This window comes from Heteronotia binoei, chromosome 5 (assembly GCF_032191835.1).
Source record: "Heteronotia binoei isolate CCM8104 ecotype False Entrance Well chromosome 5, APGP_CSIRO_Hbin_v1, whole genome shotgun sequence".
NCBI classification, from domain to species: domain Eukaryota; kingdom Metazoa; phylum Chordata; class Lepidosauria; order Squamata; family Gekkonidae; genus Heteronotia; species Heteronotia binoei.
The window spans coordinates 7,238,628-7,263,978 of record NC_083227.1 but is presented as its reverse complement, the minus strand read 5'-3'; the positions used below and the strand labels follow the sequence as shown (position 1 = coordinate 7,263,978).

At 45.1% G+C, this 25,351-nt stretch overlaps 2 protein-coding genes across 2 annotated transcripts in view; one reads left to right on the top strand and one right to left on the bottom strand.

Moving 5' to 3' along the window:
• The window catches only part of LOC132572129 (zinc finger protein OZF-like), a 1,123,325-nt gene that overhangs the window by 407,130 nt on the left and 690,844 nt on the right, over window positions 1–25,351 (top strand). The gene's annotated exons all lie outside the window — the stretch shown is intronic.
• The window catches only part of LOC132570928 (zinc finger protein 709-like), a 188,747-nt gene that overhangs the window by 162,714 nt on the left and 682 nt on the right, over window positions 1–25,351 (bottom strand). Inside the window, exons 2-5 of the mRNA XM_060237563.1 lie at window positions 25,161–25,288; window positions 22,347–22,474; window positions 17,796–17,911; window positions 9,926–12,299 (exon numbers count right to left, since the gene is read on the bottom strand). Of these exons, the coding sequence (XP_060093546.1) occupies window positions 9,926–12,299; window positions 17,796–17,911; window positions 22,347–22,474; window positions 25,161–25,288 (2,746 nt within the window). The remainder of the gene's footprint in view (window positions 1–9,925; window positions 12,300–17,795; window positions 17,912–22,346; window positions 22,475–25,160; window positions 25,289–25,351) is intronic.

The following is a 25,351-nucleotide window of genomic DNA, read 5'->3' as shown; positions in this document are numbered from 1 at the left end:
TGTTAATGGACTAAATTCCCCACAAAAAAGAAGGGCAACATTTCATTGGATTAAGAAACAAAACTGTAATATAATTTGTTTGCAAGAAGTGCATATTAAACAAAAGGATTACAAATTTTTATGGAACAAACAATTGGGAGCAGAATTTTTTTCATTAGCTGAACAGAAGAAAAGGGGAGTGGTTTTGTATATTAAACAAGAATTGGAGCCGAAAATTAGTGTTTAACGATAAAGATGGAAGTTTTGTAGCAGTAGAGACCATTTTAAATGGGAAAAAATATTGTTATTAGGATTGTATGCATCTAATAGTGCAAAGGATGCTTTTTAAAAAGACATTACACAACAGCTTGATGAACTGACCTATGACCAAGTTTTGATAATGGAAGATTTTAATGAAACAGTTAAAAACGCATTGGATAGATCTGGAGGGAGAAAAAAAATCAATTGTAAAAAAGGAAAATGTCCAAAGTCTTTTTTTTAATTGGGTAAACAAGAAAATTTGGAAGATATATAGAGGAAATTTAACCCTGAAGTTCAGGACTGTACTTTTTTTTCAGCAAGACCCAAAACTTTTTCTAGAATTGACATGCTGTGGGGAACTAAAGATTTAGGTCTTATAACAAGAAAGATAGAGATTTTACCTAAAATTGGGGCTGATCTTATGATCAGCCAATAATGTGGATTACAAAACTGTCCAAGAAATTGAGAAGATGGAGATTGAATGAAGATTTGCTACAGAATAAAGAAACAGTGACATATCTAGAAAATGAAACTAAAGCTTTTTCCCAAGTGTATGATAAAGAGGATATTGACTTTCAGACCGTCTAGGATGCTTATAAAGCAGTAATGAAAGGAGTGTTGATTACTTTGAATAATAAAGATAAGAAAATGAAAGAAAAACAATTGTTGGACATTAAAAATGAAATAAAGAAAAAGGAAGGGGAGTTGAGAAAAAGACCAGGGAAAAAGAAAATTTTAAGGGAAATTACAATATTACAAACTCAATTGAGACATTTGTTAAATAAAGAAGTGGAATGGAGTTTGAAAAGACTTCAGCAGAAATCCTTTGAAGGAGCAAATAAACCGGGAAAGTATTTGGCTTGGCAATTGAAGAAAAAGAGAGAAAATAGAATTATTAACAGAATTGTGGTAGATGGAAGAGAAGTGGTTACTCAAGAGGGAATAAAAAGAGAATTTTTTAAGTACTATGCCAAATTGTTTAAAGGTGTTAAAATAAAGAAAGAGAAGATGGATGAGTATTTACAAAAGGTAAAAATAGAGCCCTTAACTGAAAATATGAGAAAAATTCTGAATGACCCTATTGAAAAAATAGAAGTTGAAGCAGCAATTAACGCAATGGAAAATGGAAAAGCACCTGGACCAGATGGATATACAGCTAAATATTTTAAAACTTTTAAAGATGAATTAATACAAAAATTGAAGAAGTTGATGAATATGATAAGAATAAGAGGGAATATACCAAACACATGGAAAGAAGCTGTTATTTCGTTGATACCCAAGGAAGATAGAGATGTCATGAACATAAAAAATTATAGACCTATTTTGCTATTAAATAATGACTATGAAATATTTACAAGAATCTTGGCAGAACGGCTTAAACAACATTTGATAAACTTTATAAAGGAGGCTCAAGCAGGGTTTCTTCCCAAAAGACAAATAAGAGACAATATTAGAACTGTTGTAAATATTGTAGAATATTATGAAAGACATCCAGAAAAAGAAGTAGCATTATTCTTTGCAGATGCAGAGAAAGCATTTGACAATTTAAACTGGGACTTTATGTTTGCAGTAATGGAAAAAATGGAGCTGGGAGAAAATTTTATAAGAATGATAAAAGCAATATACTCTGAACAAAATGCAAGGTTGTGTATAAATGCAGACCTTATAGAAGGTATGAAAGTCAGCAAAGGTACTAGACAAGGCTGTCAGCTTTCACCACTGTTGTTTATAATGACTCTTGAAATATTACTGATGCAGATCCAAGAAGAGAAAGATATAGAAGGTCTAAGAATAAAAGGATTTACCTACAAATACAGAGCTTTTGCTGATGATATAATGTTTATAAATGAAAATCCCATACAACTTACACCTTTGTTGTTAATTAAAATACAAGAATATGGGGAGTTGGCGGGACTTTGTATCAATAGAGAAAAATCAAAAATTATGTGTAAAAATATGCAGAGGAACAAGCAACAAGAACTACAGAGATTAACGGGCTGTGAAGTCACTTCTAAGGTAAAGTACCTAGGGGTATAGATTACAATACTGATTTGTTGAAAAATATTGATTTGTTTAAAAATAATTATGAGAAGTTATGGCGTAAAATCGATGAAGACATGCTAAAATGGAACAAGCTTAATTTGTCACTGCTGGGTAGAACAGCTGCAATTAAAATGAAGACCTTACCAAGAATAATGTATTTGTTTCAAACTATTCCTATTGTGAAGGATGGCAAACAATTTGATAAATGGCAAAGGAAAATCTCAGAATTTGTGTGGGCTGGGAAGAAACCAAGGATTAAAATGAAAATTTTGACAGATGCAAAAGAGAGAGGCGGATTTCAACTACCAGATTTAAAATTATATCATGAAGCAGTTTGTTTAGTGTGGATGAAAGAATGGATGACGTTAAATAAAAAACTTTTAGTGCTGGAAGGTCACGGAAATAAATTTGGCTGGCACGCGTATCTGTATTATGGAAAAAAGAAGATGGACATTTTTTTCTTTCACCATTATATAAGAAGTCATCTACTAAATACATGGATGAAATATAAGAAATATGGAGATGAGAGAAGACCGTTATGGATAATGCCAGCTGAAGTAATAAAAATAACGGCTGAGATAGGTGAAGAAAAGTGGCTGTCATATAATCAATTATTAAAAATACAAAGTGGCAAAATAGAACTGAAAACTGCTGAAGAGTTGAATCATAACTATGATTGGTTCCAAATGCAACAAATAAAGAGCTTGGTGGAGAATGATATTAAAACTGAAGGAATAAGGAAAGAGCAAACAGAAATGGAAAAAGTTCTGCTTGGAAATAATGACAAATTAATTTCAAAAGTATATAAATTACTTCTACAATGGTTTACAGAAGATGAAGTAGTGAAATCTCAAATGATCAAATGGGCAATTAAAGTAAATAAAGAAATACAGATGGAAACTTGGCAATATCTGTGGAAGAACTCTATGAAACTTTCGACATGTCAAAGCATTAAAGAAAACTGTTTTAAGATTATGTATAGATGGTATATGATTCCTAAAAAATTAGCAAAGATGAATAACAAGATGCCAGACAGATGTTGGAAATGTAAAAAGCATGAAGGTTCTTTCTACCATATGTGGTGGACTTGTGAAAAAGCAAAACAGTATTGGCAAATGATTCAACAAGGAATTTCTAGGATATTGGGATATGAAGTAGTGAAAGCTGCAGAGACTTTCTTATTGGGATTACAAATGGAAAAATTTTCAATAGAAGATAGAACTTTAAACTGGTACTTGCTTTCAACTGTTAGGACATTGTATGCGCAGTTGTGGAAGCAAGAAAAAATACCAGAGAAATGGGATTGGATTATAAATGTTATGACATGGAGTGAAATGGAAAAATTAACAAGAATATTAAGAGATTATGATTTAGAAGTTTTTAAGACGGAGTGGAAAAAGTTTAGTATATAGAAAAAGAGTAGAAAATAAAAGGACATTGGACAATTTTTGACAATGATCAAATTTTTAAAAGAATATAATTTTTTGTTTTAATAGTTAAGGGTACCTTTAATTTTTTTTTAAAGTAAATAACACTGGCGGGGGTCAAGTAACAGGGGAGGGGTGGGTGGAAAGTAATATATGGGGTAGATAAGAGAAATTTTTAATGATGTAAGATATAGATATAGATTTACCATATGTTACCAATAAAATTGTTTTACAATCAGATTCAGGAGAGGCAAGAGGAAATACTTCTCCACACAGGGAGTGATTGAAGGCAAAATTCGCTGCCAGAGGATGTAGCGATGGCCACAGGCACAGACAGCTTTCAAAGAAGATGGCATAGATTCCTGAAGGAAACGTCTCATAATGATCATTACACAGCGTGATTAAAGGGAACTTTCATGTTCAGACACAGTCAACCTTTGACTCCTGGGAGGCCGTATCAAGGGAAGACCCCAGAAGGAGTCACTCAACAGTGAGATGATTGGTATGGATGGTCACCCCTTCTCCCTCATGGAGTATGTAGTTTTTGACCGGCTACTGCAACCCACCCCTGCTCCTTGGCACTCCATCCCCTCACAAAGGGATCCTAAGCTGACCCTCCACACACCATTCCATGGGGGAAATGGTCAAGACTCTCCCCTGTAGCTCAAGGCACCTTACAATAAGAAAAATTTCCCGTTGGAACCAAAAACACAACAGCAGACTTCATATCTCCCTCCCTCACTCCCTGAAGAGATACCTGGAATTCAAGCCTCCATAAACGCCTTGGCAAACCAGCAGGCCTTGAGGCCCCTCCTGAGGAACTCGGAGGGGGGCTCCACCCCCACCTCTTTCAGGAGCCCCGTCCACAGAGGAAGAGCCATGATGGAAAAGGCCCAGGCCCTGAGAAGTGGCAGACAGGCTGTGTGTGCCAAAGCATCAGCATTTGGGTTCTTGTGAGAAGGCTTCTGAGCTCTTCTATGACCCTGGGGTGCTGATTCAGCTATCCAAATGTAAAGGGACCGTCCCTTTGATGACTCCCTTCTCCAAACCATGCGACTCCGGGACGAGTGAACCATGTCCTCAGAGCTCACTTCCATGAAGTGAGGCTTGGAGATGGAAAGGATTTAGAGGGACAGTCCTACAAGTGCTTTCCCCATCCCCCTTCACTGAGAAAAATGGAGGAAGAGGGCACCTTCTTCTTTAGATCCCATGAATAGATCCCCCTGGTCCAATCTTTCTTAAATTTAGGGCGGGATGGTTGAGAAGAGGCACAATCTGCAGCAGAGCAAATTTGGTGCCAGAACCTTAAAAACCAACGCCTCCCTCAGAGCGCCAGTTATCCCTGGATCAGTTCTGCATCGTACCTGAAGTGTCCACTGAATTTACTGAGTTCTTGGGTTAGGGAACACAACCTGCTTCTTTCAGCCCAAATTAATCCTACTGCCAGAATGCTTTCGGCTTCAAAGTGGGAAACCCCCCCAAAAACTCACACCAGGCTGAACTAGGGGTTGGGGATTAGGGTTGAGAAATGCCTCTCTAGAACTGCTTCTCAGATAAAAATGTTTGTGAATTAAGGTTGCTGACTGGTTACACTATATTTACTCCAGCAGCAGAGAGGCTGTAGATGTCCGTTACGTCAAATTTTCTATTCCTTCATAGGCTCTGGGAAAGGAACTGTTTTTGCCAGATTTGAAGATGTCAGAGTTAGAGTGGCAGATACCCTGAAGTAGCAAGTTTCACAGAGGAGGGGGACCACTAAAAACAGCCTTGCCAGGAGGAGCTGAGTATGTTGTCGGAAGGAAAGATTTTCACCAAATTGGGCTTGTGAGATGCTTATTTCCAGGTACGCATAAAGGAGGGGGATGAATGGAAGACGGCATTTAACATGCCGATGGGACAGTTTGAATACTTAGTCATGCTATTCAGGCTACAGGGGGCCCCCGGAGTGTTCATGAACTTTATCAATGAAGTACTGCGAAAGTACTTATATAAGGGGGTAGTGGTATACCTGGATGATATAATTATCTATTCTAAAGACTTACAATCCCACGTGACATTGGTCAGGGAAGTTCTAAAAACACTGTATGAAAATCAACCATATGCCAAATTGTCAAAGTGTGAGTTCCATCAAACCGAATTGGATTACCTAGGCTACCGAGTGTCTCGGAAGGGATTGGCCATGGATCCCGCCAAAATACAAGCAGTATTAGATTGGGAACCTCTGAGGACACGTAAACAGTTCCAATTCTTCATCGGATTCGCGAACCTTTATTCTAATTTCATCCAAGGGTTCGCCCACACCATGCTTCCCCTAACGGACCTCCTAAAAGGGAAGGGTCTAGAAGCCAAGCGGCCGGGGACCAAATTGAAGTGACAGCCCATTGCCAAGATGCATTCAATAAATTGAAAAGATTGTTTATCAGGGAACCCATCTTGATTCACCCCAATGAATTGAAACCCTTCGTGGTCCAATGTGAAGCCAGCGGCGACGCCTTGGGGGCAATTCTTATGCAACCAGATGAGATGGGGGCCCTGAAACCATGTGCTTACATTTCTAAAAAAAATTCTCAAGAACATAGGAATTGGTCTGTGTGGGATAAAGAGGCTTTTGCAGTGACTTTTGCACTAAAAACATGGAGGTCTTGGTTGGAAGGGGCGAGAGTCCCATTTGAAATATGGACAGATCATAAAAACCTGGAAGCCCTAACGGGGCGCAGGAAACTGACTGAGAAACCAATTAGGGGGGTGGGATTCTTCGCCAAATTTGACTTTAAACTAATACACGTTCCGAGATTGAAAAACTAATACACGTTCCGAGATTGAAAAACTTTCTAGCGGATGCATTATCGAGACTTCCTCAACACAATAGCCAAAGAGAGAAAGTAATCGATTCTCTCATCTCCCCCAGCCAGTTGCGGGGAGCTGTGACTACGCGTTCGAAAACAAAGCACGAGAAGGTGGAAGGGAAATGGGGGGGAGAAAGATTGATCGCTGAGGTAGAGAAAGAAGTAGGTGCCCTACCCGAAGGAACAAAGAAAGGTGAAGGAGGGTTTTGGTACAAGGACAGCAAACTCTATGTGCCAGAAAGCCTTCGGAAGGAAGTGCTCCAATTCTGTCATGATAGCAAGCTTTCTAGGCATTTTGGATCTGTTAAAACTCTGTACTTAGTAAATAGACAATTTTGGTGGCCGTTCATGAAGAAAGATATCTCAGACCATGTTGCTTCCTGCCCGATATGTTTAATGGCAAAAAGAAGGGGAGGGAAGGCCCCCGGGCTACTACAGCTTCTGGAGATAGCCACCAGACCATGGTCGGTTGTCTCATTAGATTTCATTGTGGAACTACCCCCTTTGCAGGGAAAGACCATAATTCTTGTAGTAGTGGACACATTTTCTAAACAAGCCCATTTCATTTCTTGTTCACAAATACCCATGGCTAAAAAATTGATGCAACTATTTTTGCAACAAGTGGTGAAACTACACTCGTTCCTAGACAAGCTGATTTGCGACCGTGGCTTTCAGTTTGTTGCCAACTTCTGGCAGGAGTTTTGTAAACTGACTGGGATTGAACTGGGACTAAGCTCTGCGTATCACCCACAGACGGATGGACAGACAGAGAGGGTGAACGCCTTGCTAGAACAATATTTAAGGTGTTTTGTGAACTACCAACAGTCAAATTGGGCAGATCGCCTCCCGTTTGCCGAGTACGGATACAATAACAGCATATATAGATCTACCAAATCCTCCCCCTTCTTGGTAGTGAATGGATACAAAGGAAAACCGTTCCCTCTGTTGCCCAGGGGAGTGATGCCTGAGGTACCATCATCTTTTGAACAATGGTGGGGAAAGTTAGGGAAAGCTTGGAACAACATCCAAGAGAACTTGGAAGTGGCAAAAGAGGCTTACAAAAAACATTATGACAAACGCCATTCACCCGCTTGGGATTTTAAAGTGGGAGATACAGTGTTTCTGTCAACCAAGAAATTGCCATTACTGCAACCTTCTAAAAAACTGGCATACAAGTTCTTGGGACTGTTCTGTATCAAATGCATAATCAATAAAGTGACTGTAGAACTCGAATTACCTAAACTGTTTAGTAAGATACACGCCATCTTTCATTGCAGTTTACTCCGGAGGGACCCTGGAGCCACGTCTTGGCATCCCCAACCTCAAGTTCCAGAACCTATTCCGGTTGGGGATGAATCACCATGAAGTAAAAGAAACCTTAGATGCTAAGCTGAAGCGGGGTGTATTGTATTTTCTGATTAGATGGAAACATTTCTCTGTAGCCCACAAGGAGTGGGTCGATAGCATAAATGTAAGAACGCCAGAGCTGATTTAAAAATTCTATGCAAAACATCCATCCAAACCCCGGGGAGGACTTTAGGGAGGGCAGTATGTCAAGCATGTGTATTTCTATGTGCCATGATGATTCCTTAGACAAAGAGCAGATCACCATTCTCTGCCGCCTCCCCCCTTTACAATCTTCAGGCAAGTAATAAATCCATCTGGCCCAAGGATGTTGATACTCCGGCCCGGCTGGTAACGTTGTGATGTGCCTCTCCCCCAGATTCACAAAGTCAGTTCTTATCTGGTCCCAGGGAAGTGTGAGAAAGGGAGATGTTTATAATAGCCTAAATTCTTAAGTAATAAATGAGATACTATATAGTAACCTTTGAACCCGTTGAACCTTTGAACTGCATCTGCATGACATCCTTTAGAGTTATTCTATATAGTAACTATGTACCTCTGTATACGTCATTACTTCCAAGGCTTGTGTCCTTGGTAAAGCTTATGAGTTTCTTAAATAAACCAACTTTTGATTCAATAACAAAAGACTGATTATTGAGAAATATCGATGATTGAAGGAGAGCAACGAAGATGGTGAGGGGTCTGGAGACCATGTCCTATGAGGAAAGGCTGAAGGGGCTGGGCATGTTTAGCCTAGAAAGAAGGTGGCTGAGAGGTGATATGATCACCATCTTCACGTACTTGAAGAGCTGTCATATAGAAGATGGGGTGGAATTGTTTTCTGTGGCCCCAGAGAGTAGGACCAGAACCAATGCATTGAAATTGAATCAAAAGAGTTTCTGGCTCAACATTAAGAACTTCCTGACTGTTAGAGCTATTCCTCAGTGGAACAGGCTTCCGCGGGAGGTGGTGGGCTCTCCTTCCTTGGAGGTTTTTAAACAGAGGCTAGGTGGCCATCTGAGAGCAATGAAAATCCTGTCAATTTGGAGTAGGTATTGTGAAGGGGGTTGCACTAGATGACCCTGGAGGTCCTTCCAACTCTATGATTCTATGAACAAACATTTCCCGCTGGAACCCAAAGGATAAGGTTTCTTCTGTAGAGACAAGCCTTTTAAAGCAGTTGGCACCTTTTCTGGATACACTGCAGTCCAAGCTCTGCTCATGACCCGAGTTCGTTCCCAGCAGACGCTGGGTTCAGGTAGCTGACTCAAACCTTCCATCCTTCTGAAATCAGTAAAACGAGTACCCAGCTTGCTGGGGATAAAGTGTAGACGACTGGGGAAGGCAATGGCAAACGACTGGGGAAGGCAATGGCAAACCACCCCGTAAAAAGTCTGTAAAGAAAACATCATTATCTGACATCACCCCAGGGGTTGGTAACAACTTGATGCTCGAACCTTTACTTAGATTACAGCCCTTTAAAGCAGCTGGGACCTTTTCAATACTTTTTATGGTTTGTGGTTGTCTTTTAGGTGTAAAATAGGGGGAAAGCTCTTTTTACGGGCTACGCACTTACATGGATCGTCCTTGTGGGTTTCTTGATGCAGCAGAAGACTACCGCTCTGCCTCAATATCTTTCAGAGCTCCCAACGTTAAAATTGTGTCTTCCCTGTGTGGGTTCCCACTTGCCATCGAAGAGTGCGTCTGCAACAGCATCTCTTTCCACAGTCTGAGAATTCAAAAGGTTTCTCCCCTATTCGAGCTCATATGTGCTTTTGAAAATTGTCACACTTCCTGGATATCTTTTCAACATTTTCTCCCCATGCATAGGATCACTGATTCAGCTGAAGGGTGCCACTCTAAATGAATCTTCTCTCTCACTCTGAGCACTCAAAAGGTTTCTCCCCTTTGGATTCTCCAATACAGTAGTCTGTCCTTGCTTCTTCTGGGGACTGTACCATCGCCTGCTCGCCGTACCCTCATCGCGGTGCATGGGAGAAAAGCTGAAGATTTGAAGATGTCCACTCTGACTGAATGTCTTTCCAGACTCTGAACATTCAAAAGGCTTCTCCCCTGTGTGGGTTCTCTGATGCTGTTGAAGACTGCCACTCCGACTGAATCTCTTTCCACACTCTGAGCATTCAAAAGGCTTCTCCCCTGTGTGGGTTCTCTGATGATATTGAAGATGGCCACTCTGACTGAATCTCTTTCCACACACTAAGCATTCAAAAGGCTTTTCCCCTGTGTGGGTTCTCTGATGCCTTTGAAGACTGCCACTCGTACTAAATCTCTTTCCACACTCTGAGCATTCAAAAGGCTTCTCCCCTGTGTGGGTTCTCTGATGCGTTAGAAGATCGCCACTCATACTAAATCTCTTCCCACACTCCAAGCATTCAAAAGGCTTCTCCCCTGTGTGCATTCTCTGATGATTTTGAAGACTGCCGTTCGTACTAAATCTCTTTCCACACTCTGAGCATTCAAAAGGCTTCTCTCCTGTGTGGGTTCTTTGATGCATTTGAAGACTGCCACTCTGACTGAATCCCTTTCCACACTCTGAACATTCAAAAGGTTTCTCCCCTGTGTGGATTTTCTGATGATATTGATGACTGCCACTCGTACTAAATCTCTTTCCACACTCTGAGCATTCAAAAGTCTTCCCCCCTGTGTGGGTCTTCAGATGATACTGAAGATGGCCACTCTGACTGAATCTCTTTCCACAGACTGAGCATTCAAAAGGCTTCTCTCCTGTGTGGGTTCTCTGATGCTCTTGAAGACTGCCACTCCGACTGAATCTCTTTCCACACTCCGAACATTCAAAAGGCTTCTCCCCTGTGTGGGTTCTCTGATGATATTGAAGATGACCACTCTGACTGAATCTCTTTCCACACTCTGAGCATTCAAAAGGCTTCTCTTCTGTGTGGGTTCTCTGATGCTTTTGTAGACTGTCACTCCACATGAATCTCTTTCCACACTCCGAGCATTCAAAAGGCTTCTCCCCTGTGTGGGTTCTCTGATGATATTGAAGATTGCCACTCTGACTGAATCTCTTTCCACACTCCGAACATTCAAAAGGCTTCTCCCCTGTGTGGGTTCTCTGATGATATTGAAGATGACCACTCTGACTGAATCTCTTTCCACACTCTGAGCATTCAAAAGGCTTCTCTTCTGTGTGGGTTCTCTGATGCTTTTGTAGACTGTCACTCCACATGAATCTCTTTCCACACTCCGAGCATTCAAAAGGCTTCTCCCCTGTGTGGGTTCTCTGATGCCTTAGAAGATTGCCACTCCACATGAATCTCTTTCCACACTCTGAGCATTCAAAAGGCTTCTCCCCTGTGTGGGTTCTCTGATGCTCTTGAAGACTGCCACTCCGACTGAATCTCTTTCCACACTCCGAGCATTCAAAAAGCTTCTCTCCTGTGTGGGTCCTCTGATGCTCTTGAAGATTGCCACTCAGACTGAATCTCTTTCCACACTCCGAGCATTCAAAAGGCTTCTCCCCTGTGTGGGTTCTCTGATGATATTGAAGACTGCTACTCTGACTGAATCTCTTCCCACACACTAAGCATTCAAAAGGCTTTTCCCCTGTGTGGGTTCTCTGATGCGTTAGAAGATCGCCACTCTTAAGAAATCTCTTTCCACACTCCAAGCATTCAAAAGGCTTCTCTCCTGTGTGGGTCTTCTGATGCTCTTGAAGACTGCCACTCCGACTGAATCTCTTTCCACACTCCGAGCATTCAAAAGCCTTCTCCCCTGTGTGGGTTCTCTGATGATATTGAAGATGGCCACTCTGACTGAATCTCTTTCCACACTCCGAGCATTCAAAAGGCTTCTCCCCTGTGTGGGTTCTCTGATGCGTTAGAAGATTGCCACTCCGACTGAATCTCTTTCCACACTCCAAGCATTCAAAAAGCTTCTCCACTGTGTGGGTTCTCTGATGCTCTTGAAGATTGCCACTCTTACTAAATCTCTTTCCACACTCCGAGCATTCAAAAGGCTTTTCTCCTGTGTGGGTTTTCTGATGATATTGAAGACTGCCACTTGCACTAAATCTCTTTCCACACTCCAAGCATTCAAAAGGCTTCTGCCCTGTGTGGGTTCTCTGATGATATTGAAGACTGCCACTCCACATGAATCTCTTTCCACACTCTGAGCATTCAAAAGGCTTCTCCCCTGTGTGGGTTCTCTGATGATATTGAAGACTGCCACTCCGACTGAATCTCTTTCCACACTCCAAGCATTCAAAAGGCTTCTCCCCTGTGTGGGTTCTCTGATGCGTTAGAAGATTGCCACTCTGACTGAATCTCTTTCCACACTCTAAGCATTCAAAAGGCTTCTCCCCTGTGTGGGTCTTCTGATGACGTTGAAGACTGCCACTCATACATAATCTCTGTCCACACTTTGAGTATTCAAAAGGTTTCTCCCGTGTGTGGGTTTTCTGATGCTGTTGAATATTACTACTGAGACTGAATATATGTCTGGTCTCTGAATATTCAGGTTTTCCCTGTCTCTTTATACTTTGATGCAGAAGAAGCTGTGATCTATTTCTGAAATACTTTCTGTACTGAATGGATTTGCTTGCTTTCATTTTCCTCTGTTTTGGAAAATGTATATTCCACTGTCTTCCGTCACGGTTCTCAGCCAGATAGCCACCTCTCTTTCTCTTCACTCTGGTTTGATTCCTGACATTTTCGTTCAAGTTTTCATTTTTAACTTTATCCGGCATTTCCTGATGAAGTTTCTCACCCTCCTCATTCCTCTGATCATCCTCTGCTGGAATAAAGAGAGAGAAACTGTTAGCACTTGGGAAGGCTGGTAAGATCCAAAAGCATCTATGGGACTGCAGGAGGAAAGGACTGATGGCCCTTTGGCTTCATCCAGCTGGACTCATCTTAGCCCCCCCTCCACTTTTCCCCAAGAATATCTGGTATTTAAGGATACCTCCCCCACCCGTGAAGAACTTCAGCTGAACTCTTACTCAGAAGGAGCTTCTGAGCCTCCAGATTAAGGCTTCCCTCCCTCCTTACCCACCGGCCTCTATGATTGTACCAGACCAAATGTGGCTCAGAAGGGAATCAGGAATCTCATATGGTTATTTCTGGCCTGTTCTCTTGACATAAGAGTAAAGGTCACTCACCCTGAACCAACTCATTTGGAAAGGAAATATGCTCTTGGGAGCCTCTAGAACAGGGTTTTCCAAACTTTTTCCCACTGTGGTCCGGGTATTTTTACACTTTTCCTTTGTGGTCCACTAATATTTGGGTTTGGAGCCAGGAGACTTTGAGGGTGGAGGTGGAAGAAAGGAAATGATGTACAAACAAGACTAAAACTATTGCAATGTATTTTTTTAGGAAAAGTAGTAGAATAGTGGGATTTTGCAATGCAATTTTTAAAATAAAACATCAAGAAAAAGCACAAGGATCACACAGCAGAAAACTAAAAATATGAAATGTTCTCAGCCTTGGAAAACATGAAATGGCGGGGGGGGGGTGAAGAAAAGGGGGAGGGAGAGAGAGAGAGAAGGAAAGTAAGTGAGAAATATAGGAAAACATGAAACGGCAGCCTGGGAAAACATAAAATGGCAAGGCATTTGAATCTTCTCCCCCCCCCCACCTCACTCTACTCAGATTATCAATGGCAAGGAAGGGAAGGAGACAGGGGAAAAGACTGAGAGAGAGAGGGAGGAAGGGGAGCGGAAAATAAAGCAAATAGGGAAAAAGAAAGACTGACTGACTGACTGACAGACAGCCAGACAGAAAAAGAAAGAATGAAAGGGAGGGAGGGAAGGGCAGAGAGTTGGAAACAGAAAAAAGAGAAAGAGGAAGAAAATAAGAAGGAAGGAAAAGGGAGCGAAGGAGTGAAAAAAAGAAGGGACAAAAGGAAGGAAGAAAGAGAAAAAGTAAAATAAAAAAAAAATGGAAAGAAACGGGATGGGAGCAACTCACCTTTTAAACCGCTGACTCTAGCAGCACAAGCAGGCCTGGGTCCCCTGACCTCAGCTGGCCAAGGGAAATCAGGCCTAGTTCCCCCCCCCTGCCTCCTCCTCCCTTCCTCCCTCCCCCCCCCGGTCAGTTTCAGGCTGGTTAAGGTGCCCCTCCCCCCACTCTAGGCAGGGAAAACAGCGCTGAGCTCTCATTCAGCACGGCGGCAGGCCAGCAGCAGGTTGAATGTATGTCTGAAAAGGCCACCACTGCTGCTCCCTCCCCTGCACTTCCTGGATGGGAAGGAAGTGTGGGAGAGGGAGCAGCGACCTTTTCGGACATTCGTTCGACCAGCCACCATGGTGAGTGAGAGTTCAGCACAGTTTTCCCCGTCGGGGGGAGGGAAGGGGCGCTTACTCAGCCTTAAACTGACCTAAGGGGGGAGGGAGGAAGAAAACTGACCTGAGGGGGGCACATTGCCGTGGGAAAGAGGCGCGGGGGGAATCGCAGGCCATCGAGGGCCCCGCGAGCTGGCAGTAAGGCTGGCGTGGCCCAGTGCTGGGTCTCAACCCTGCTGTTGGGAAACGCAGCTCTAGAAGAACCCTGCAATCTGTCTTCGAATGCAAGGCAGCGCCCCCCCCGTGCCTCCGTGCTCCCCCCTGCAGCTCCGTGCCCCCCCTCCCCGCCAAGATTCCTCCTCTTCCCTCCCTTCCCCACCCAATGTCGATTTCAATGCCGGAACTGGCTCTAGCACCACATTCCCGCTATCTAAAGCCCTCCCTCTGCCGATCACTTGAGCAGCAGGTAAAAGTGCGCCACAGGGCCACGCTCACAATCTGTCAGGACCAGCGTCCTAAAAGTGCGGCCCCGCTGTCTCTGACTCCTCCCCTCCCCATTTCCTGAATGGGAGAGGCATTGAAATCGACATGGCGTGGGGAAGGAAGGAAGGGAGGAGGAGGCAGGGGGCAATGTAGCCGTTTGCCTTGGGGGAGGGCGGGAGGCTGAATTTGCCGCCCCCGCCCTGCTGGCACCCTAGGCAACCGCCCAGTTTGCCTAGTGGGGGAGCCGGCCCTGCAGATGCTGCTGACAGTTTCTGGAAAATTCCATCCAGCAGGACCTTTGATTGGGTCATTCATACCACCTGATCCTAGAGAGGCAGAAACTATAATATGGGCATGGATGAGAGGGAAGCCAGGCTAACTTTATGCTCCTGGGATGCTAGTACACCTGGATGTTTCCTTGCTGCATCATGATGAATACATCTCTCTGGAGTACATTAGGCTCCAGTTGCAATACTGATGCTGCAACAAGGAGTGCCGTTTAGGTGCTTCCTATCTTAGACAGAATAGTTAGATTTTTTTTTTTGTTTTACTCTTGCTGAGCTGCAGATATTGTGCTTCTTTTGTGATGTCTCATTTTTAAATCCTTAATATCAAGTATATTAATTCCTTATATAACAAAATTCTACTATGGACTTCTGGTTTGGATTTCATGGAGACTTGACGAACTTTCCAGTGGGGGAGCTCACCAGACCCTCTATTCTGGACAGAAAAGGTGTTTTAATACCTGCTGTCTACATCATCTAGGCAACATGATGGCCAAGATATGCTTAAATTTCTGAGGAGAGGTACTTTGGCTAACAAGAAATCCCAGGGGGGGTGTTTCTTTTTGGCTTTGAAGAGTCTCCGGAGAAGGACCGCTTCCAACGTCTATAGAGGGTATCCAGAGTCGTTAAATCGGCATAAATTCAACGTGCGCCAAGCTTCTTAAGGGCTAATTAATCATGGATGAGAAACAGACCAGTGTGTTTGATGTCGGGACTTCAAAGGTAAAGAGATTTTTATCTGTTGCTCCGGGACTAAATTGGGAAATATTTGGAAGGCAAACGAAGGTCTGGACACATAAACAACTTGTAATAACAAAGGAGGAGGAGGAGAGGGAAATCTTGGACTGAGTTAAACAGATATAAGGCTTTAAAAAGGCAAAAACTGATATTGTTTGGAATTTTTGTGGTCACTCCCCCCGAGAGTGGAAGAATTGTAGATCAACAAGTCATTACAGGAAATGACGTCTGGGAACATCGTGAGACTTCACAACCATAGATAATGAGACTTTGTGGCAAGTGTGGGGGGAAGAGGCCATCAAGGGAAGGGAAAACTACAGGATTTTAAGCCCCTCTAGGACTAAACCATAGAGAAACATCGAGCACCATTTTGGGAAATTATAACTTTTTAAAAATTAACATCTGTACCCAGGGGCATAGGAGGACGGTGATTTTGGGCTTTTCTGAAAGGGCATGCCCTAAGCTATAAGATTAGACCATTTAAAAAGAACTTAGTGACTTCAATTGTAAAGCCTATATTTATAATGGGAAGGAAGTAATGTCAGCCCAAAAACCATTACAGACAAGAGTCAAAACACTAGAAGAGGGCAAAAAGGCTGATAAAAAAGAACAGATGGATGCCATGGAAGCTAGATTGTCTAAACTGATTAAAGATTCTATAAGTGATTGTAAGAAGGAATTAAAAAAAGATATAGAAGTTCTCAGTAAAGAGTTTAAATCAGTATCCAAAAAAATCCAATGGGAGACTTTAATGGTACAGTTAAAAATATTTTGGACAGATCTGGGAAGAAGAATAATGAAGGTAAACTACCAAAGTCTTTTTTTGAATTAGCCAAGCAAGAAAATCTTGTAGACATTTGGAGGGAGAAAAATCTTCTCAGCTCGACATAACTCTTTCTCAAGGATTGATATGTTATGGAGTACAAAAAATTTGGGATTTACAACAAAAAAATTAGAGATTCTTCCGAAAATAAGAGCAGATCATAATCCAATAATGTGGTCTGCGAAACCTATCAAAAAGACTTTAAGATAGCGAATAAATGAAGATTTACTGCAGAAAGATGGGGTAGTAGAATCTCTGCAAAAAGAGACTAAAGCCCTTTTCCAAGCAAATGAAAATGAGGATGTTCAATATCAAATGTTGTGGGATGTTTATAAAGTGATGATGAGAGGTATTTTAATCACATTGAATAATAAAGACAGAAAAGCTAAAGAGAAACAAATGACAGACATACAGAAGGAGATTAAGAAGAAGGAGAGAGAGCTTATAAAGAGACTGGGGAAAAAGAAGATTTTAAAAGAAATTGGAATTCTACAAGACCAACTAAGACACTTGTTAAATAAAGAAGCAGAATGGAACTTTAAAAGGCTTTAACAAAAATCTTTTGAGGGTGCAAATAAAGCTGGAAAATACTTGGCCTGACAAATGAAAAGAAAAAGGGGAAATGAAATTGTTAATAAAATTAGTTTGGGCAACAAAGCAATTGTTTACCAGGAAGGAATCAAAAGAGAGTTTTATAAGTATTATGCCAGACGGCCATCTGACACCAATGCTGATTCTGTGAACTTAGGCAGACAAGGGGAGGGTGGAGAGGAAGGACTGCATCAGAGCTTAGTTCTTGTGACCCTTCCTTATATGCCCAAGAAAATGCGATTGCCACTTCAGAAGCAACTTTAGCCAAGGTTTGTGAAGGTTTTTTTTTTTTTTAATGCCATCCGCTGGGCATGCAACAGAGGTTGAATCCCCTGCATTTTGTAGGGAGTTGGACTAGATGACCCTGGAGGTCAGTTCCAATTCTATGATTCTATGAACACGTGAAGTTTCCTTACACTGAATCAGAACCCTGGTCCCTTGGAGTCAGTATCATCCTCTCACTCCAGCATTGGCTCTCCAGGATCCCAGGCAGTCTTTCATTTCACCTCCTACCTGATCCTCTTCATTGGAGATGTTGGGAAGGGAACCTGGGACCTTTTGCATCCAAAGGAGATGCTCTGCCACGGAGCTGCAGCCCCGCCCCAAGTGGTGGGAAGGGGGTCAAAATGATGCATTGCTATTCAATATTTGGATTCATTCCACCTCACAATGGCAGCAAGTTGCACCTTTGGCACCTAGGAGATCCTTACCCAGAGAGGCCACGTTCCCATAGTTCTCCAGCATGACTTCCCTGTACAGAGCTCTTTGTCCCGGATCCAGCAGGGCCCACTCTGCCTCCGTGAAAGAGACGGACACCTCCTCCAAGGAAAAGGGACCCTGGAAGAAAAAGAAGATTCCCTCCTCTTCAGAGATCTCACCCTGGAAGGGAGTCGTCTGGGAAGGTACAGAAAGGAAGGCTTGGGATGGGTAAATGCAACAGCATTCAAAGGATCTCTTTCACGGACCCCTCGTAGAAACTGAAGGAGCAAAAGCTCCCCTGAGAAAGGAGGAGGGACCCAGGCTGTGCCCCCCCTGCTCATCTCTCCTACCTGGATTGGAGGTGCAGCGACTGTTCCCACACCTCGGAAAAGACAACGGCTCAACAGCATCTCTTCACTGCCAGTTCCTGAGACAAGGGAGGGAGGGAGGGAGGGTGTTTGCTTGTTTGTTTCCTGGTTCACATACACACTATTCTCAGGGTTGTGAAACCTTCCGCCGTGTACACTCAACTCGTTTTTAAAATACTTTGTACTGCATTCTGGGAGAGGCAGAAGAGAAGCACCAGGGACCTCTGAGCCTTAGGAATTGTAAATACTGCCAATGTATTTCAGACTTCTGTCAGAATTGCGCTTGCTCTACAAGGAGGGAAATGAGGAGTGGAAACGCAATAGCATGAGATAGCACCATCCTGTTGGACCAGACATGACTAGAACAATTCTGGGGACTGGAGGGTCATAGGAGTATCTCTGGGGCATGCTGAATTGGAGAGGTTTATTGTTACTGTAATGTTTTAATGCTGTAAGCCGCTCTGAGCCCGCCTTGCAGGACAGGGCGGGGCATAAATCACAAATTAAATTTAAATTTAATGAAACCAGGTTTTCAGCCTGACACAACCACAACATGACATCACAGCTGTCCCATGCCCCACCCCAAGACCCTCTCCAGTGCCTACAACTGCTGGGCCAGAGCCTGCCATCCCTACTCCACCCCCTGCGACGAACAGCAGCCCCCCAGATGACCCTCCAAGCACAGGCACAGAAGGAAAATGTCCCCATGAGTATTGGCCCCCAGGGACTGGTTTTCAGAGCTCTGCTCCCCCAGAAGGTGGAGGTTGTCTTTCGAGGTTTGCCTGCCTTCCCCTCCCCAGGGAATCTGAGACCTTTTAGGGAAGGAAGGAAAGAGATGAATTTTTAAAGTTATGGGATAAATGGTCCATCAGAAGTTTATCTGATCTTTTAGAGACATCACAGTGTGTGGCTATTGAGTGCCAGCAATTATCTCTGTGTTGCCTATAGAAATCTGCATTCCCCCCCTGACCTGACTTCTCTACCCATCACATTCACAGGCTCCCCAGGCACAAGGAGTCCTTACCACAGAAGAGGGCATCTTGGGCACGCTCCACCGCCTGCCCCCTCTGCCCCTGCTCCAAGGAAGCCCCTTCTGCCTCAGGGATTGCAGCTTCCATCTCCAAAGGTGGTCCCCGCATCTGAAACAGCAGCCAGGGGGAGGGGAAGAGATGGAATGGAAAAGAGACCAAGGAATGGATCCTGCCCCACTCCCAGATTCTACACCCTCCTATCAGCAGATCTGATGAGATATCTGCAGGGGTCAGAAATTCTCTAGCAGATGAGACTCTACACAATTATCTGACAGGAAAGGAAAGGTCCCCTGTGCAAGCACCAGTCATTTCCGACTCTGGGGTGACGTTGCCTTCACAACATTTTCACGGCAGACTTTTTACAGACTTTAGGGAGGGACTGTGGCTCAGTGGTAGAGCATCTGCTTGGGAAGCAGAAGGTCCCAGGTTCAGTCCCTGGCATCTCTAAAAAAGGGTCCAGGCAAATATGTGTGAAAAACCTCAGCTTTTGACCCTGGAGAGCCGCTGCCAGTCTGAGAAGACAATACTGACTTTCATGGACCAAAAGGTCTGATTCAGTATAAGGCAGCTTCATATGTTCATATGTACAGGGTGGTTTGCCATTGCCTTCCCCAGTCTTTTACACTTTCCCCCCAGCAAACTGGGTACTACCTCGGAAGGATGGAAGGTTGAGTCAGCCTTGGGCCTGCTACCTGAATCCAGCGTCCGCTGTAATCGAACTCAGGTCGTAAGCAGAGAGTTCAGACCACAGTACTGCTGCTTTACCACTCTGCACCACGGGGCCTTTAAATAACTTTTGAATAAGGTTAGATATTGTTGCTTGAATTAGACACACCTGGAGGGAATCCCCTCACCTGTTCTGCCTGCCTCTTCTCCTCTGCCTGACTCAGGAGGAAACCTTCGGCCAGGGCCACCGCCTGGGAACTGGTCTCCGGCCCACATCCTCTGACCCAGCCCTGCATTTCCTGGGGCAGGAGAGTCAGGAACTGCTCCAGGATCACCAGGTCCACGATCTGCTTCTTGGTGTGCCTCTCCGGCTTCAGCCACTGGTTGCAAAGTGCATGAAGCTTGCTGCAAACCTCTCGAGGCCCATTGGTTTCATGGTAATGGAACAGCCGGAAGAGTTGGCAGTGGACATCTGAGGTTATGGTGTCCTTAGCCAAGATCTCTGGCCCAGCCCTTTCCCAGAATTCAACATCACTTCCAGGTTCGATGGGATGGGGGCTTTTTCTTGCTCCTTTGCCAGTTCCAGGTCCTTCTGGGTCCTGCTCTTCCATCTCCTTCCCCTTCTCTTGGGTCACATCTGTCTTTGAAAACATGCCTTTATTCACTGGGCTATGAAGAAAGGCTTCTTCCTGAGGGGATGGAGAGAAACAGACAGTGTGTGCCAAAAGGAAAATACGTGCACACACACAACCTCAACCCCACCCGAACCCCAAAATAAAAAGAAGCAGGGAATATACAACAAATTCATCCAGAGAATTGCCCTGGCTTGCAATTCTCCCCGCCTCCCTCCCAAGATCTAAACACTTCTCTCCCCCATAAGACTTACTTCCAAGGAGGCCTCCCGGGATCCGGCTGCTGCAAGGCTTTCCCCTCCTCCTGCAGCTTCTCTGCACCCCTCCCAGCCCTCCTTCGCCCTGCAAATGCAAGCCCCTCCCCTTCCCTGGGAAAACCTCCTCCCTCTCCTTGCTCGGCCTCTCTAGCAAGCAGCTCAGTGCTTTTAACCCTCTCCGTGCTGCAGAGGAAGAACGGTGTCCTGGAGGAGCTTCCTCTAGGCTGCCGTCAGCTATGCCTTGTGCTGCTCAATGGGGGGGGGGGGGGGGGGTTAGTGATGAGGGCACCAGGCTCTTCTTGGAATAGGCCATCTGGCATTTCTGTTGCCCCCCTGGAGAGAAAACCTCTTTGGGCCTCCTCGCCCTTCCTTGCAAATCCAGGGAAATGCTGAAAGCCACTGTGGAGTCAGGCAGGCGAGGGTGCACAGCTGGTGGGGGGTAGCCAGGGGGCTGAAGGTGAAGGACCCCCGCCCTGGATTATCCCTGCCAAGGGACCCCAGGCTGGAGGAAGGGGGGTTCTCCTCCCGCAGAGTCTCTGCTGGGCTGGCCAACCTCCCGGTGGGGCCTGGAGATCTCTCCAGATTACAATCCATCCCCAAACTACAAAGTGCAGATCCTCTGAAGAAGACGGCTGCCTGGGGGTGGGGGAGTGGGGCTTTCCCTTTAAGGCAGTATGTCTCCTGGAGGACCCTCCCCTCCTCGGAAATCCCCCCCCCCTCAGATTTAGCCCTTTCAACTCCACCCATCTTCCAGGAGCTCCACCCAAGTCCCTTCTCCCTCCTGCCCACCACCCACCCACCCTGCAAGGCAGACCAGTCCCAGAGGGAAGGCTGGGCCCTGGGAGAGTCAGCTTCGAATTCAGCCCTTCCTCCAGGCTGTTGGCAAACCTGAACTATTCTCTCCCCCCACCCCCCTCTTCTCAGGGCCCTTCACTCCCTCTGCTGCGGTTGCCAACTTCAGGTTGGGGAACGCCTGGAGACTGAGGGGGGGTTGTGGATGGGATGGGATCAATTGGGGTTTGATGCCACAGAGTCCCCCCCCCCCCCCGCAGTCGCCCTTTCCCCCAGGGGGGCTGATCTCTGGAGAGCAGCATTGTTATTCCAGAAGATCTCCAGGCCCTCCTTGGAAGTTGCAAACCAAATGGGAGGAACACATAAGGCTGAGACACTGGAGAGACCTGTGTTCAGGTAATATTGTAATAATCAGTTAGCGGGGAGGGCGGGATATAAATAAATATAAATAAAAGTTTATTGTTGTTATTATTAACATTTGGAAAGTTCCAAAAGCTTAAAGCTGAAAACCTAATTTGCTTACTAATCAATCCTCAAAATATATAGACAGTTCAAAGCACTAAGCACACATTCGCATAGAATCGCATAAACGCTTACAAAAACATAGCAAAGATAAGATGAAACAATGCGAGATGGATGAGTCACCATGAGAGTCCATCATTTACTGGGATTTTTCATCTTTGGTGGAGTCTCATGGTGACTAATGCATCTTGCATTCTTTATCTTTGCTATGTTTTTGTGTTTATGCGATTCTATGTGAATACCTGCTTGGTGCTTTGAACTTTCCGAATGTTCATAAATGTTGAGTGTTACTGATTATTACTATATTCACGGAACGGGGGTCTCACCAGCGTCTCCTCCCTGGAAGTCAGCAATCCCGTCCCAGTTGAGGCACAAATCCCATGGCAGCCCCCCTCCCCAATCCCTCCTTCCCAGGTCTCCGGCAAGGCCCTGCCAGGAGCACAACCCCAGTGGAGCCCAAAAGGAAACCAGAACCAGCAAAAGGGGGGTGAACTGGACTCTACCCCCCTTTCCAAGCTAGGCTGGACTTCCCTTGATTTGGCAAAAATTGCCCCATGTTTAGAAGAAGATGAAGATGAAGAAGATATTGGATTTATATCCCGCCCTCCACTCCGAAGAGTCTCAGAGCGGCTCACAATCTCCTTTCCCTTCCTTCCCCACAACAGAAAATCTGTGAGGTGGGTGGGGCTGAGAGGGCTCTCACAGCAGCTGCCCTTTCAAGGACAGAGGCTCAGAGCGGCCCACAATCTCCTTTCCCTTCCTCCCCCACAACAGACACCCTGTGAGGTGGGTGGGGCTGAGAGGGCTCTCACAGCAGCTTCCCTTTCAAGGACAGAGGCTCAGAGCGGCCCACAATCTCCTTTCCCTTCCTCCCCCACAACAGACACCCTGTGAGGTGGGTGGGGCTGAGAGGGCTCTCACAGCAGCTGCCCTTTCAAGGACAGAGGCTCAGAGTGGCCCACAATCTCCTTTCCCTTCCTCCCCCACAACAGACACCCTGTGAGGTGGGTGGGGCTGAGAGGGCTCTCACAGCAGCTGCCCTTTCAAGGACAGAGGCTCAGAGCGGCCTACAATCTCCTTTCCCTTCCTCCCCCACAACAGACACGCTGTGAGGTGGGTGGGGCTGGAGAGGGCTCTCACAGCAGCTGCCCTTTCAAGGACAACCTCTGCCAGAGCTACGGCTGACCCAAGGCCACTCCAGCAGGTGCAAGTGGAGGAGTGAGGAATCAAACCCGGTTCTCCCAGATAAGAGTCCGCACACTTAACCACTACACCAAACTGGCTCTCTTTAATTAAGAGCTGTCGGGTATGTTGCTTTTAAAAGAAACTCTTTGGGAAATGGCTGGAATGGATTTTATAGTCACTGTTTGCACATTTAATAGAGTGATCCGTTTGCCATGTTCTGTTCAGAGCTTTCGGCAGCCTCTGTCAGACTTTTGAAGTTACTAGCTATAAAGATGCTTGGATCCGTGCACCAAAGCTGACTTGTCTTTTCCCCAGTCTGGGCTTCCTGCATGCAGCCTCTTTTGGACCACACCTGCTGTGCAGACAAGGGATAGATCTCAACAGAGGCTATGCCCAGGGACCAGGTGGCTTGACAGAAAGGGCAAAAGCAGGTAGCCCAGGATGCAATCACTCTAAAGCATCTTTAGCATGCTTATTAGAAATATGGGAAGTTTAAAACCACGCAAGTCACTGTGGATGAACGGGATAATAGGACACAGCTGCAATCAGACTCTAATTCTGCACAGGGCAAGAAGGAGACCTACTAGTCCGGCTCTCAGGCATCCTACAGCACTGGAGAAATATCTGGAACATGTTTTTAAAAATTGTGGGGGGAGGGGGGCACAAGCAGGTAGCCTCGCCCAGCGCCCCAGATAGCCTGGCCCTGGCTGCACACGGAGGGGGAGAGGGGAATCAAACCCAGTTCTCCCACAGTGCTCCCTTCTTGGGCTCCCTAGATAAAGCTCTTCTTCCTCATCATGCCAGGGATTTGAGGGCTGGAGCTTTCTCCTTCCATGCCTTCTAGCATCTGCTAGAAAAACCTGAATCTTGCCCCACAGTAGCTTCCATTTCAGCAGTACCCCTTGATGTTCTTGTCTTCTTCCCTGCCTTTTCCATACTGACTCTCCAAAATAATCTCGCTCCCTGAGCCAGAGAGTGCATTGTTTATAGAGTGAGTTGTGGACAGAGGCCTCGATCCCCTTAAACTGCCACCCTGTTCAAGGAACCCAAGCCGGGCCAGAGGTTCACAACAAAGCAGACCTCAGCAAAATAGAGAGGGTTTATTAAATCCTTAAAGAACAATCTTGATATGAGGCAAAACAATCTCCCTAGTCTAGCAGCATAATAGAGGAAAACTTTTCTATCTAATACATTGGCACATGGTGTTAGATGGCAGAATCTTAAAAGTCACAGCCTCAGAGTGGAGACCTAAGCGTTTCCTAGGTATCTTCATTGCAATGTGACCGTAGCATAGTCCGGACCTCAGTCCAGCAAAATCATGAAGCTAATATGGCTTCTCTCTGGTCTCTAGATCTATGCCATCAGCCCATAGGACAGAATGGAGTCGATTTCATCCTATGGGCCCAGGGGATGCAAGGATAGACTAGAGTCCATTGTGTCCTACGGACCCACAGGACAGAATAGAGTCCACTCCATCATAGGAGCCAACTGTAGCCTAATTTGAAAAGCAAGAGTGAAGAGTATTTGCAGTTGGAAAAGGGGCTTCATGCATTTTATAGTATCAGTCTGTCTGCTGCTGTTGAACTGGGCCCTCCCTGCTGCGAATAAAGATTCCTTTTGTGTCAGGGGATGAGAAGTAGGTGCTGCTATTTGTCTCATAAACATCTCTCTCACAGTTTTCGGTTTGGTTCACAGATTATTGCTGTGGACGGTCAAACCTTCTCCCTCATGGAGTATGTAGCTTTTCACCGGCTCCTGCAACCCCCCACTCCTTGGCACTGTTTGTTTGGGGAGGGGGGAACGGACTGTCCTGAGCTTCTTGCAATGGGCCCTGAGGAGAGGCTGTGGAGATCAGGAAGCCCCCAGGAGAACCTTTCAGCAGGGAACTGTCTCCCTCAAGAGATCTGTGGCCGTCTGGTTGGACTCTCACCTGATGGGGCTGGCAGTGGGCGAGAGGGAGAGAATCAGCCAATGGCATGCCAGAGACAGAGTGCGAGCCAATCTCGCATAGCCCACGTCCAAGCAATGAAAATCCACAGATTTGCTACTGTGGTAGCGCTAAACGATGCACAAGATGGAGAGAGTTGACAAAGAGAACTTTCTCACTCTCTCAAATGACTA